Source organism: Neophocaena asiaeorientalis, unplaced genomic scaffold, assembly GCF_003031525.2.
Source record: "Neophocaena asiaeorientalis asiaeorientalis breed wild unplaced genomic scaffold, Neophocaena_asiaeorientalis_V1.1 scaffold51, whole genome shotgun sequence".
NCBI classification, from domain to species: domain Eukaryota; kingdom Metazoa; phylum Chordata; class Mammalia; order Artiodactyla; family Phocoenidae; genus Neophocaena; species Neophocaena asiaeorientalis.
This window is the reverse complement of record NW_020173335.1, coordinates 2,636,551-2,649,602: the sequence shown is the minus strand read 5'-3', so window position 1 is coordinate 2,649,602 and position 13,052 is coordinate 2,636,551. Positions and strand designations below refer to the sequence as shown.

Below are 13,052 nucleotides of genomic sequence, written 5' to 3'. Positions count from 1 at the left end.
ATATTTTTATCAACAAATTAAATGCACTTTGGAAACATGAGTGTAAAAGGATACCTTTCTAAGGTGAAAAAAAAATGTTGAACCAATTTAACCATATGAAACGCTGATGTAAGAAAGGATTTCTGTGACTTCATTCACATACCATGTGAATTTTTAGGCTACAAAACAAAGTGTGCCAGTAACCCGACTGAGTCAGACCTTTCAAGTAGATGATCAAGTAATAACTTTTAATAAATTAAAGGATTAAATGAAAATAAACTTAAGCTGTTGATCAAATGGTAGCGTTCAGTTCGTAAAATTATGTGACTCTGTTTTGAAAGTGGTTAAAGTTTCAAAATTTTAAAATCATGACTCTCAAGAAACTACAAATATTTGGTTCTGCAGTCAAAAATTTATTAAAGCAAAATTTTCAAAAAGGTAGAACTGCAACTCCTATGCAAATGTAAAATGAACATATGTCAAAGATTTTATTCAAATAATTAACTAACAAGGGAACCAGTAAGATGGTAAGATCATTTTAAAGAGTATTTCAAAGCTAAATATTTACAGGCTATGTTAAGATAAGATTGTTGGACTAGATATAAAAACTGGTTAATGTCCAACAGGGTAATAAACTGTAAAACCATTAGGGTTGTCTCTTCCACCAGACAGAAATGATTTGCATCTCCCTGGGATAAAAATTGACAAGTTAACCTCTGCTTTAGAGCACTGTTAAATAGTCCTTTCAATAAAAAATCAAGCCCAGCCTTGCACTGAAAGAACACTTCTGGCTATTTCCAAGTGTCCGGAAACTTCTCTGACAAGTCGAATCACCTTTCATTCATGAAAGTTCTTAATTCTTGATGGCACTATTTAGTGTTTAGAGAAAGGTCTTCATCATCTTTATTTGACCCATGTACAATTCCCATATCATATTTTCAGACTAGTGCCCTAAATGGGCATTAGTTGTTCTGTGCTAAGATAAACATTAGAATTTCATAAGACAGTGTGTAGATGAATCTACGACTAAGTTATTTCAGTCATTAGCTGTAATTTAATGTATATTTAAAAGTACAATGGTATAAACAGGCTATTACACAAGTTCAGGGATTATAAATATTTTGAGCATAAGTCTAAAACACTTTATAATAATAAGCTTAATAAATATGAATACTATAAAGAAAACTTTAAACATAATGGTAAGACTCACCCAAAGCAAAGAAAACCCTAAATTAATGTTTTCTTCTAGTTTATGATACCTGTTACCTAATTTTCATACCACCTAAAACAATGCTAAATGTACACCAAAAGAAGTCATGAAATCACTGTTAATGATATCAAATACATGCGTACACAAACACAATCCAGTATAATTTTTGACTATTCAGTCGTTTCTTTTATCACGAATGAAGGCAGCAAACATTCTCCTAGACTTCACTTCTGAAAAGCAGCCCATCTACAAAAAAACAAAAACAAAAACAAAACAAAACAACAACAAAAAAACCACCTACAGAATAAAAAGCACGCATCTTTCATCTCTAATATTTTTATTATACATTTTTTAGATATTTATTTTCATAATATCAGCTAAAAAAATAATCACAGAAGAATAAGCTTTTGTATGTCTGCCCAGGTAAACTGCTCTATTTCAAATTTGTCAAGTTACAAATAAACCCCATAATGTGCGACATGAACCAAACCACAGCATAGTGAGTACACCTGAGAGGCACAGAGTGTTCCCTTAGTTCCAGTAAGAGCAGAGTATTACTTATTAGAATGAAAAGCCTGGCCCTCAGTCATCCGTTATTCAAAAATAATACAGCATGAATTATTCACTGATTCCAAAACAAACTACATTGTTGAAAAGCAAAGGTGACTAAAATAAACATGTGTTCCTGGACCTTACAATCAGACCCACTAGTGGGAGGACCAAGCTACCCCGAAATGGTGTAGCTTGAGATGCAAAATTAAAGCCGCTTCTGAGGACCATGGAATTCCCAGCATCGATTTCACAAATTTGGATAAGATGGTATATTCCATAAAAAGCATTTTAAAATGCAAATATGCCACATGGATAAGACAAGGTATAAGGCAACTTGACAAAGAGTTATTTTAAAGTAGAGTCTGGATCTCCAGACTTCTGTTAGGCCAATTTTTCATTAATGTGCTGATTATTGAGACATAAAGCGATCTTAAAAAGCCCAAATCCAGCAGGCAGAAGGACTCATGAGCGTCCAAGCGTACACTGAATGTGTAGGACCAGGGGAGGCGCTCAGGGCTACAGAGGGGACACTGAAGAGAAGATCGTCTGAAGACCAGCTCTCCAAGTGTCAGCCAGCAAGGGAAGGTGCTGAGAATAGGGCTTGAATGTGACCCTAGAAAAGTTATAATTAGATGATTGAATGATTCCTTTTCCCTTGGTCTGTCTTCTCTTGTGTTCAACATGCCATTTTGACATTCTGCCCCATTCATTGGTGTAAATTATAATCTATAGATACGTTAGCCTTTATCAAAATGTCTTCAATAGTTCTAATTTACAGTGATATTGAGTGACCCTCGATCAGAACACAGAAAATGGGGTGCACTTTAGGAATAACACGCAGAACTGAGAAAACAGAGGATAGAATGCATTATAAACATTCTTAAATTGTATTTTTAAACTGAAAGGAGAAGTCAGTAGAGTAGCTTCTTAATAAGGGATGGGGCAGGGTAATAATGATTTGTTCAGGATTTGAAATCTGTATGTGACCATCTATCAAACACCATTATGTGGACACCTTCAAGGACATGAGGACTCAACACAGGAATACTATGTGTTCACGTCCTTCTACCTCATTAAAAAGTTGGTAGAGTTTGGAGAGAATTATTTGAGCCTAAATAATTTTGGCTGTTTCAGTTCTAGTCATGTGCTTTCATTGAGGAGAATTGATCAGCGTTGGGTTTTAATTGATGTTGTTCATATTTTTCATATTAGAATAAGCCAAACAATATATTTAAACACATTCAGTGTCCGGTCCTATGGTCAATATCTGGACAATATCAATTAATTCAGCTTAAATATAATTACACAGAACAAATTAGAAGAAACCCACTGTTATTAATGAAATATACAGAAATTATAGCATATCCTCAGTAAAGATGGCAAAAAGTGTAAAAAGAGCATCCACTTAACAAAAAGATACTCTATAAGTATAGTTTCACATGTGTAAATACCTTATAACTGCTGAATGTCTAAGCCACTAGACGTAAGTTGGAGCGAAACTGAGAGAGCAAAACTACTTAACGTATAAATCTTCGGATATGGATGGTTTCTATACTGGCAACAAATACCTTTCTAAAAAGGAATGGAAAATGCGATTCTTGAGCTCAGGATCACAGAGCTGGCTGATCATTTATAGGTACAATAGAATATACACTGGGGGTTTTACAAATAAACCACCATTTCTCCTAAGAATTACTGTAAGCTCTGAGGTTTCTGCAGATCATACGCCTCCAATTTCCAACATAGAGTTGCCTGTGCAAAGTGTTGAGACTGCTCTATGTTCTAACAATTAGCAACAGAAGGACATCCAGAACCGTTCCCATCAGAGCAGCAAATTGTTAAAGGAGTCACTATGTCTGATTCACACTAACCGACACGACAGATATTTTAACACGGCTAGCTGGGATGATAATTGCAACCATTCTGTGCCCAGATGTTGCGACTCACAGGTCATGGCGTTGGAGGAAAATGTACACCTTTTGTAGCGGTATAACTGTAAAAGCTTTTAGAGTCTGCTTATAGTGTTCGGGTTCATCATATATACTTGATTAAATTCATTTATTTTGTGTATTCATCGCTACTGCCTCATCCCTAAAAGGACTTGAGGTTTGTGTACTTGACCCCAAAACAAAAATGCATAAATATATGTAGAACTCTAGCCACAAGACCTTTTGCTACTCATTCATAGGTAACACTTTGGCCCCATGTGCAGTGATGTAGGTGAGCAGGACTTTGGCTCTCTGTTCAACTACATCGATAAGCTTCTCAATTCCTTGTCTACCTCCCTGACTCTCCCAGTAAACTTTATCAAGAAACAGAGACTGAAGGAGTTTCTGCCGTAAGTGCTGGCTCTTCAAAACAGAAACTGCAGATTCAGGAAACCTAAAAAGAGAAAATGATATTTCATTCTTCGTAATTGCTTGGAAATATTATGCCTTACCCAATGGCTCAGCCCTTCATTAATCTGGCAGAAATCACACTATCAGATAATACCTTGAGAATCAAAACGTTTTTTGTCACTGTCAAGCTGACACATCTCTTAATAATTACATACTAGGAGAATAGGTTTCAAGGGAACTGCATTTTCTATACCATTGAGAACTTGACATAAATACCAATGTCTAACTTAAGGTTATAATATGTAGGCAAAGAGAGGCATGGAATGAGAATGGATTCTGATAACCCGGAAAAATACTTTCCTCAATCTTAAGCTCCATTGCACCCATAGAAACTACTTGAATCAGTCAAGTAGAATGGTAACCTTGTAAGTGTCAACATGGGGTTTTATGCAAGGAAATATGAGAAGAAAAATGCTGACAATTTCAGTAGAGTACTCTTCTAGAGGAGAAGACGCATGACTGAAATTAATGAGAAATAATCCAAAATGTATGTAGTAAAAAGAAAGAAATCATTCCAAAATGCCCAATTAAATAAAGAACTGCCTTTGGTTCAGGTAATACTTCAGGATTTCTAAGAATCTGGGAACATTCTATTAAACCGGAATACTAAATTGTTTTCAAATAAATTTAGCAAAACTCAAGTTTGAGACCCAGGGCATTCCACAATGAAGCATCTCTCTGGAAAACCCGAGGTCAATTTAGAAGGATCCTTGCTGAATTACCTAAAGAGAGTGCATTGTGATTTCCGCTCTTCATTTAGGAAGAATAAAGCCAGGGGTCTAGCATATACATTATCTGAAGGACTTAGTAAAATTTCTGGTTCAAAATTACCTGCAATGTTTTGCTGAATCTCCAATTTGGCCTCTCTCCAAGCTTTCATTAAAATGCTGATGAAAGCACAGTACAAATTTTGGGGTGTAATAGTAAACTTGGTTGTTTCTTAAAAGCTAAAACAGAACATATAAAAACTAAAACAGAACATATACTTGTTTCAAGAGTACAGTCTGCCAGGAGTTTCGGGCCTCTAAGCACCTTCTCCAAAAGTCAGTGGAGCTAGCTGGGGATAGCACTGAGGGAGCGTGAATACAGCAATCCACGTGCTCCAGCATTTCTGATGCTGCAGAGAGACCAAAGGCCACAGAGGTGGACGTGCTTAAAGGATGCTAATCAGATGCTCGGAGCTTCCCGAAGACATGTCCTATATAAGTTAGTGACCATAGTACTAATTAAGTAAGAATTTTTGCTCTATGAAGTGCTAATAATCCACGATGTATAAATTCTATGGCCCTTGAACTAATTTAGCTGTGGCAGAATGTACGAGATGAAACTGCTAAAACCATGGATCTCTTTAGCGACTAATCCTTTTCATAAAGGAAAATCAAAAAATTACCTGACTTTGCATTACACTGATTAATAGAAATATTCTATGCATAAATCTGGCTTAGCAAAGTCTTCATTTTTGCTGTTGAATGGGTAAATTACATATTCAAAGAAGATTTAACTTTAAACTCATTACTCCTCATAATGCATTTAAGGTTAAATCCTCTTTGAAAGCATAAATAAAACGTTATTCATATTTTTATGAAGGTATAGGATAGATGGATTCTCCAGGCACACACTTAATTCTAAGAGGAAATGCAGGGATTTAAAGAAGACCCCATAATACCAACTCAGTGAGTGATGTCTCTAGTATGTAAATTTTCCTACACATAAAATTTCCTGAACTTAGGCACTTAGAAGAGAGAATCTAAGAGAATCCACATATTCTACCTTCAGTCCACAAAGAGATGTGAAGAATGAATATTAACAGGGAAAGACAACAAAAACTCAAGAAAGTGGGGCTCCTGAAACTCTCATTGTTTCTAGTGTCAAAAGACCATAAAACTCAAGAAAGTGGGGCTCCTGAAACTCTCATTGTCTCTAGTGTCAAAAGACCATAAAATCCACATTACCTAATTCATGGAGCTAGGAAGAATTGTTGAAATATGCTTCAGAGTTTTATTAACAAGAGAAATAGGAACAGCAGAAACACCAAGAGTCACTGCAGAAAAAATACTGGACTTGGACTTGGAAGACCTGGCTTCTTTTAGGCTCGCTCTTGTGTCCCCAGCAGTCACTCAGTTTCACAAAAGGCCGGTTGACTGTTTCACTGAAGCACCCTTCTGTCTTCAAGATCAGACACACACCCCAGTTTCTTAGTGACCCTGATTTCTCACTAAGGGACAAAGACTATGAAGTGTGCTTTTTGGGGGGAAGCACTGAAATGTAGCCTCAACCTCCATGGTTGGGGGCGAATAGCTCAGACTCTGCAGTGAGGTTCCTGCCACTATGGAGTGTCTTAGTTTCCTATATTTCCAAATACTTCTTGAGTGTAAGCTCAAGATACTTTTCCCCATAATCTATGTCTATGGAAGGATTTTCAAATGCTCCGAAACCCTCCTACTTGAATTAAACAGCCATTGTCTTTGGCTACCATGTCCTACTCAGCCGACTGGCTCTGACTTCCCATGCGCTGATCAAAGTCACTGAGTTTATTCTGCCTTTGGACATCCTGCCTTGTCAATATCAGCTCGTCTGTTAGTTCTCCGGTCCTGTGCCCTGGTAATGGAGCCCCTGTCACCTGCTCACCCCTGCTGTGCTGCTTCCTATTCCACAGACCTCCACGTGACTCCAACCCCACCCACGTGGATTTTCACAGTGAGGGTCAAGCCACGTGATGGAGGTGAAACTCAGTAGGACCTTTGTAGGTTGCACGGGTCAGTGATGGTAAAACCTGGCGGCACCCTTATTCTGTTCCCCTTGGGTTTGGTTCCCTTCTCTGGGCTTCCATTCCCAGATTCTCTTTAAGGGCTAAATTATCAGACACAGGATGTGGGTCTTCTCCAGACCTTACTACTTATTCAAGAGAAATGTAATGTCCTGCAGATGTTACTACCTCAAGAAACTTACTCTTTGATGCCTTCTAACAGTTTGAAGTTCAAGTTATCTTCGCTTCTGTCAAAGAAACCCTTGTTGTCTATAAAGACCAAGTGCCTTGGGTCCTGCTTTCGCTGGACAATGTGGGCTAGAGCCACAGCATCCTGGTTGTCGCACTTCGGCCTCCGTCCACTCTGTACACAGGCATCTTCCTTCCGAGGTCGGAACCCACAGCAGTTTATATCCAAGCGATTATAAATCTTAAAAGGGAAAACAAAAACAATTCTGAGATGCTGAGTAAAAACAAAACTTGGGAAAGTCAGAAGATTTCCAAAGAATGAGCGCTTTCTAAATAGCTGACTTGCCAGAATCTAATTGGGGCCAGGCTCATTTAATTAAAGGCAACACTTAAAGTCCAAGGTTCATATCCTTCTCACTCAGCGATGGGTCTAAGCATTGCCAGATCTGCTAACAGCTCCAAAGGCAGGTCATCCAAGCTAAGCATCTCCACCCTTAATATTCAGAGTTCCCACTGACATCATACACCGATGCGTGGCCAGAAGAATCTCTGCTCTGATGCTACTCGGGACAGAAGATAGAAACCATTGTACTTCGACACATCCAGAAAACCTGAGTGATCTCAGAGGCTCTAAAAGTTTACTGCATCCTCTAACCTCTCTGGATTTCAGCATTGCAGTGTCTAACGCGAAATAACAGAGAAGAAACCTATTGAAAAGATGCGCGATCCAGTAATGATAGCCAAGAACACTCTATGTATGGAGCCCAGAGTTAGATTTTAAATAAGTAAGCAGAGTGAGCAGAACAGTTGGGCCTACTGGTGTTTATTGTGGGTAATAGGGCTCCTGCCCTCTAGAAGAGGGCAAACAGATTAACTAGGAAAGGGAGAATTGGGTTACTTCCATTTCTTTGGGGCAAGGGAAGAAATAATATTTATTAGTCAGGTTAAAGAAAAGCCTAGGCTCGGAGTTAGATAAATTTAAACTCAAGTCTCTTCTCTCACACTTTTCAGCTCCGTGACCTTGTATAGATTCCTTTATGTTACTGACTGTCAGTTTAATTATCTGCATAATGGGAATGAAACTATTCACCTTGCGCATTTAGTGGGAAGATTAATGAAAGTGTCTGGATACACACCAGCCCTGACCCAGGCATCTAGAAGATACTCAAAAAAAAAAAAGAAAACTGTCATTACTATTGTTGAGACACAACACACACACGATATGAAGTGATTTACCTCAGAAAAAGCTTCCAAGGCAAAAGGTAATTTCTCCATTTCAGTGAAGGAAAACTGAGCCTCAGAGAGTTTAAATAATCTGCTCCGATACTTAAATATTAGTAAGTAGCAAATTTAAGATTCAGACACAGTTGTGTTTGTCTTCAAAATGCCACGATTTTCCCCCAATACGTCACGTTGAATAGTTTAAGGCTAGTCGAAGATTGTACATACGCTCAAAATTCAAAAGATGGCTCAACACAGAGTGTCATTTTTATTCTTTTGTCACTAAACTCCCATCCTTTCTCTTCTTCCTGGGTTTTTGCAGATCCTGTGGGGCTGTGGCCACTTGCTAAGGAACGGATGCAGAAAGAGTAGTACCAAAATTGAGCCTACTTTGAAACAACTCTTCATTCATTCATGCAACAGATGTTTATGTAACATCTTCTACCCTCTAGCAGTGGGCCAGGCACCAAGGCAAATGTCACCCATGGCCAGCACCCCTCCACCAGCACTACTTCCTGAGGAAAATGAAGTGGTTTAATCTTGTCTCACTACCACAGCAAACTTTGAGAACTGGACAAAGGACCCTCCTCTCTGTTTTCTGCAGGTAAGTAGACTTGGTATCAAATAGCACACTTTGGGAAGCAGGAATTATAAGAGAAGTTAGCATAGGCCAATTTTCTATGAGGTTTATATAAAAGCAGTTACATGGGATGGGGCGGCCCATGAATCACAAGCACTTGGGCAGTTCGGAGGGTACAGTGCTGGTCAAGAAACAGTCTACAGATCAGGGAGGGCTCTGGCAGAACTGGCTCCAGGCAGCCGATCCATAGGGTCATGAACCTAACCAGTGGTTTATCCAAAAACGTCACATCGGCTGACTCCAGGGCATGGTGAGTTCCCGGGGCTGGTTCAAAGTTTCTCAAAGGTGGGCAAGAATGCCCAACCACAGGACTGCAGGTTAAATGAAAAAAAGCATAAGTTGGAAACTATTAGAAAAATGTACTGAGCCCTTTCTTCTCAATTTGATTTATTTTATGTAGCACCCTGACTGCCTTTGACTATAAGAGAAACCAAATGATACAGAGAGATTGTATATGCTCACCAGTTTTTGAGTTACCATTGGGGGGTCAGGGAGAAGGTAAAATTAACTCTTCTAGAGAATGCTTCTCACCCGATGTCCCCCCTTTGGGGGTGGGGTTTTAAAATTTGCTTATTGGACTCGAGAGGATTTTTGAGAGTGGGCTGACTATTTTTGAGGGCTTGTCTATAAAATTATATTGCCAATGTCTCTTTTTTATATACATTAGCTAATAATTCTCAAAGAATCCTTTTCCCATCATCTTCATATGTTTTTATCCAATTATAATGACATTATATACAGGGGGGAAAACTTAATCCTCTTTCATTTTGGCTACAAAATCAAGGCGTGTTGTGTTGGATATGTGTGTTTAGAACTTAAATTTTAACGACAGATCTACCAGCCAGGTCTTAAATGGTGCTCTGAACCCTAAGCTCTTTCTTCATTTTTGATTTCTAGTAGCGGGAAAGGACCAAGACATATAGCAATATTTCTGTTGTTTCTACAACAAGGACACGAGTATCATACATGCTATTGCTAAATAACAAGCACGTTAATGTTCAGGCCTAACTTTTAGAACTTCTGCAAATATTATACTTTTCTATTTTTAAGCTAAAAGAAAGCATTAAAAGTTAAAAGTGGGACAGACCGACTTAGGGCACCTTTTTACTATCTTCTAACACTGGACTGTTTCGAACAGTGCACTTTTAAAGTGTTTTGTCTGATCTCATTTTGAATCACTCAACAGTCTGTGATGATTTCACCACTTCCCTGTCAGACTGTTGTGCTCTTCAAGTCTCACAGACCTTGTTATTGAAACTGGGTGTGTGCGTTCAGCTTAACTTCTCTTCCAAAAATGTTTATCATTCCTTTTTTTCAGATCTATGCGTGTACCCGGTGGGTATGTTAACACACGTTGAGTGTGTGTGGTGTGTGTGCGTGTACACCTACAGATAGAGAATCAGATTGCAAGGCTTTAAATACTCTGAGTTTTACTTTGTTTATCTTAGCATCCAACTATAGTAAATTATGTCTTTGTATTAATAACCTTGTCTAGCAAGGGCTTAAGCAGCTCTTAAATCTTGTTCCTAGCCCTTCCCAGAATTCTGTTTATAGTCTCCCTTTCAAATTGACATTCAATATACCCAAAATAATTTGACCACAAAACCATAATCCACTCCCTTAAATTCAACACCGTTTTGCTTGGCATTTAATTTAGTTATATATTGAATATATTTCCACTTACACTGAGCAGAGTTTACCCACTTTTTCAGGCCCAATAAAGCACATCCTAGACATCTATATATCCATAATTATGGTTTTGATATATGTACTTGTTTAGTCCACACATTAAAACAATCATTTCATTTAAGTGTCGCATGATCAGACCCCATAGTTACCATCTACATGTCTATGTTCTTAGGTAATAGTCCTACAGAGAAGACTGCTTGAGGGTAAATCTTGTCAGCTAAGCAGTTAGGTGTTGATCACCGTTATTGCAACTTGTTCAAATTCGCATCTTCTTACTCTTTAAAACAAGGAAAATCTTTTGCAAAATTGATCTTCCGAACGTGAAGATTCCTGCCAATGATGAGTTTCTATAAAATGACTCTTTCCTCTTTTAGGAAAATCTATCTTTTCAATGTTTACCTAACTAAAATTATACTCAGAAAATTCAGGTGTTCCTGCCAGATATTTTGTTGTTGGGGATATTTTTAGATATCTTGCCTTCTTCTCAAGTTTCTTTTTTTAACCCCATTTTCCTTTTGGTAGTGTGAGTTTTGTCTGTAAGAAAAAGTATCATAAGAGCGACTCAAGTTATGTGCACAGAGCCCAGACCAGGATGTCTCAGCTGCCCTGACTAGCTCTCTAAGGCCCAGTAGAAACCTGCAGAAATCCAATCACTCTCCACACTTCTGCACCCCACCCTTTCTACCTGTGTCTTCAAAAAGGGGATCTGTGGGAGTTTCTTCTTATCTCTTTTTCCTCAAAGCAAAACAATTAAATGATTAATTTTATTGCCTGAACAAAGGCAATAAAAATATTCTAAACATGCTGGTAATACGAATAATGAAAAACATAATAGCAGTCATTTACTGAGTGTTTGGTGTATGCCAGGAATTGTCCACTTAATTCCTTACGTGGCTTATTCGATCCTCATAGTAACCCCAAGAGCTAAGTGCTAACAAGAGTCCCATTTGATGAATGAGAACTGACTCAAGGTCCCTCAGCTGACACATGACAAAAGTCAGGCTTCCAACCCAGACGTCCATCGCCCTGTGTTTCTCAGGGGCATCCTCCAACACGGTGCTGCAGAGACGTGAGTACGTTTGTGCAGAATGTTAACTGACCCCACTTCACTAAGTACTGGTCACAGGTTTCAGCAGAAACGCAAAGAACTTCAGTGCAAGAGTTCAGGGAAAATTCATAAAGGAGTGGATATTATAGTTGGGTTTTAAAAGACAGGCAGTATTAGCTAAAAAACATGCAAAGGCGTGAAGGTAGCAAATCCAAAGGCATCTTTAGAGAACCTGAGGGTACGTTAGACCAATGCTTCTCAAGTGGTCTGCCATGAAAAACCTAGTGGTTTTGCCTTTTCTCTCCCCGGGCCCCATATTCCATGTGGCCTGTTGCTTTGTTAAAAGATGATAAAATAGAGATTATCGTATTAAGCGAAGTAAGACAGAGAAAAACAAATATCATATGATATCACTTATATGTGGAATCTAAAAAAACGATACAAATGAACTTATTTACAAAACAGAAACAGACTCACAGACACAGAGGACAATCTTATGGTTACCAAAGGGGAAAGGAAGGGAGGGATACATTGGGAATTTGGGATTAAAATATATTATGTTATTATGTATAGTATGTATAAAATAGATAAACAACAAGAACCTATTGTAGAGCACCAGGATCTATACTCAATATTTTGTAATAACCTAAATGGGAAAAGAACCTGAAAAAGAACATATATATGTAAAACTGAAGAACCTAGGGGTAAGACAGGATTAAAGACACACCCCTACTAGAGAATGGACTTGAGGATATGGGGAGGGGGAGGGGTAAGCTGGGACAAAGTGAGAGAGTGGCATGGACATATACACCCTACCAAAAGTAAAATAGATAGCTAGTGGGAAGCAGCCGCATAGCACAGGGAGATCAGCTCGGTGCTTTGTGACCACCTAGAGGGGTGGGATAGGGAGGGTGGGAGGGAGGGAGACGCAAGAGGGAAGAGATATGGGAACAGATGTATATGTATAACTGATTCACTTTGTTGTAAAGCAGAAACTAATACACCATTGTAAAGCAATTACACTCCAATAAAGATGTTAAAAAAAAATACTGAATCACTTTGCTGTACACCTGAGTCATTGCAAATCAACTATACTTCAAATAAAAAATAAAGAAAATGTAAAAATGTAAATAAAATTTAAAACATTAAAACTGCCCCTTTACAAAGAAAACTGCGTTTTATAAAGAAAGTTGAAATTACACAATAAAACATGTAATGAGTGGAATTGAACAATTCACTGTAGTAACTCATCCAACGCTTGGTACAGAGCAGGCACTTGACCTACGTGTACCATTGACAGAATTCTCCCGAGAGCATCCACTTTGCATTTGGCTATTTACAAAGCTCCTCCAAAACATTGTCTTCTTTGGGAAGACTCA

At 38.3% G+C, this 13,052-nt stretch overlaps 1 protein-coding gene across 1 annotated transcript in view; it reads right to left on the bottom strand.

The window, feature by feature from the left end:
• Positions 1-447: 447 nt before the first annotated feature.
• Positions 448-13,052, bottom strand: part of GASK1B (golgi associated kinase 1B) — a 44,330-nt gene continuing 31,725 nt past the window's right edge. Inside the window, exons 3-4 of the mRNA XM_024746145.1 lie at positions 7,090-7,316; positions 448-4,123 (exon numbers count right to left, since the gene is read on the bottom strand). Coding sequence (XP_024601913.1) covers positions 3,916-4,123; positions 7,090-7,316 — 435 coding nt within the window. The 3' untranslated portion in view covers positions 448-3,915. The remainder of the gene's footprint in view (positions 4,124-7,089; positions 7,317-13,052) is intronic.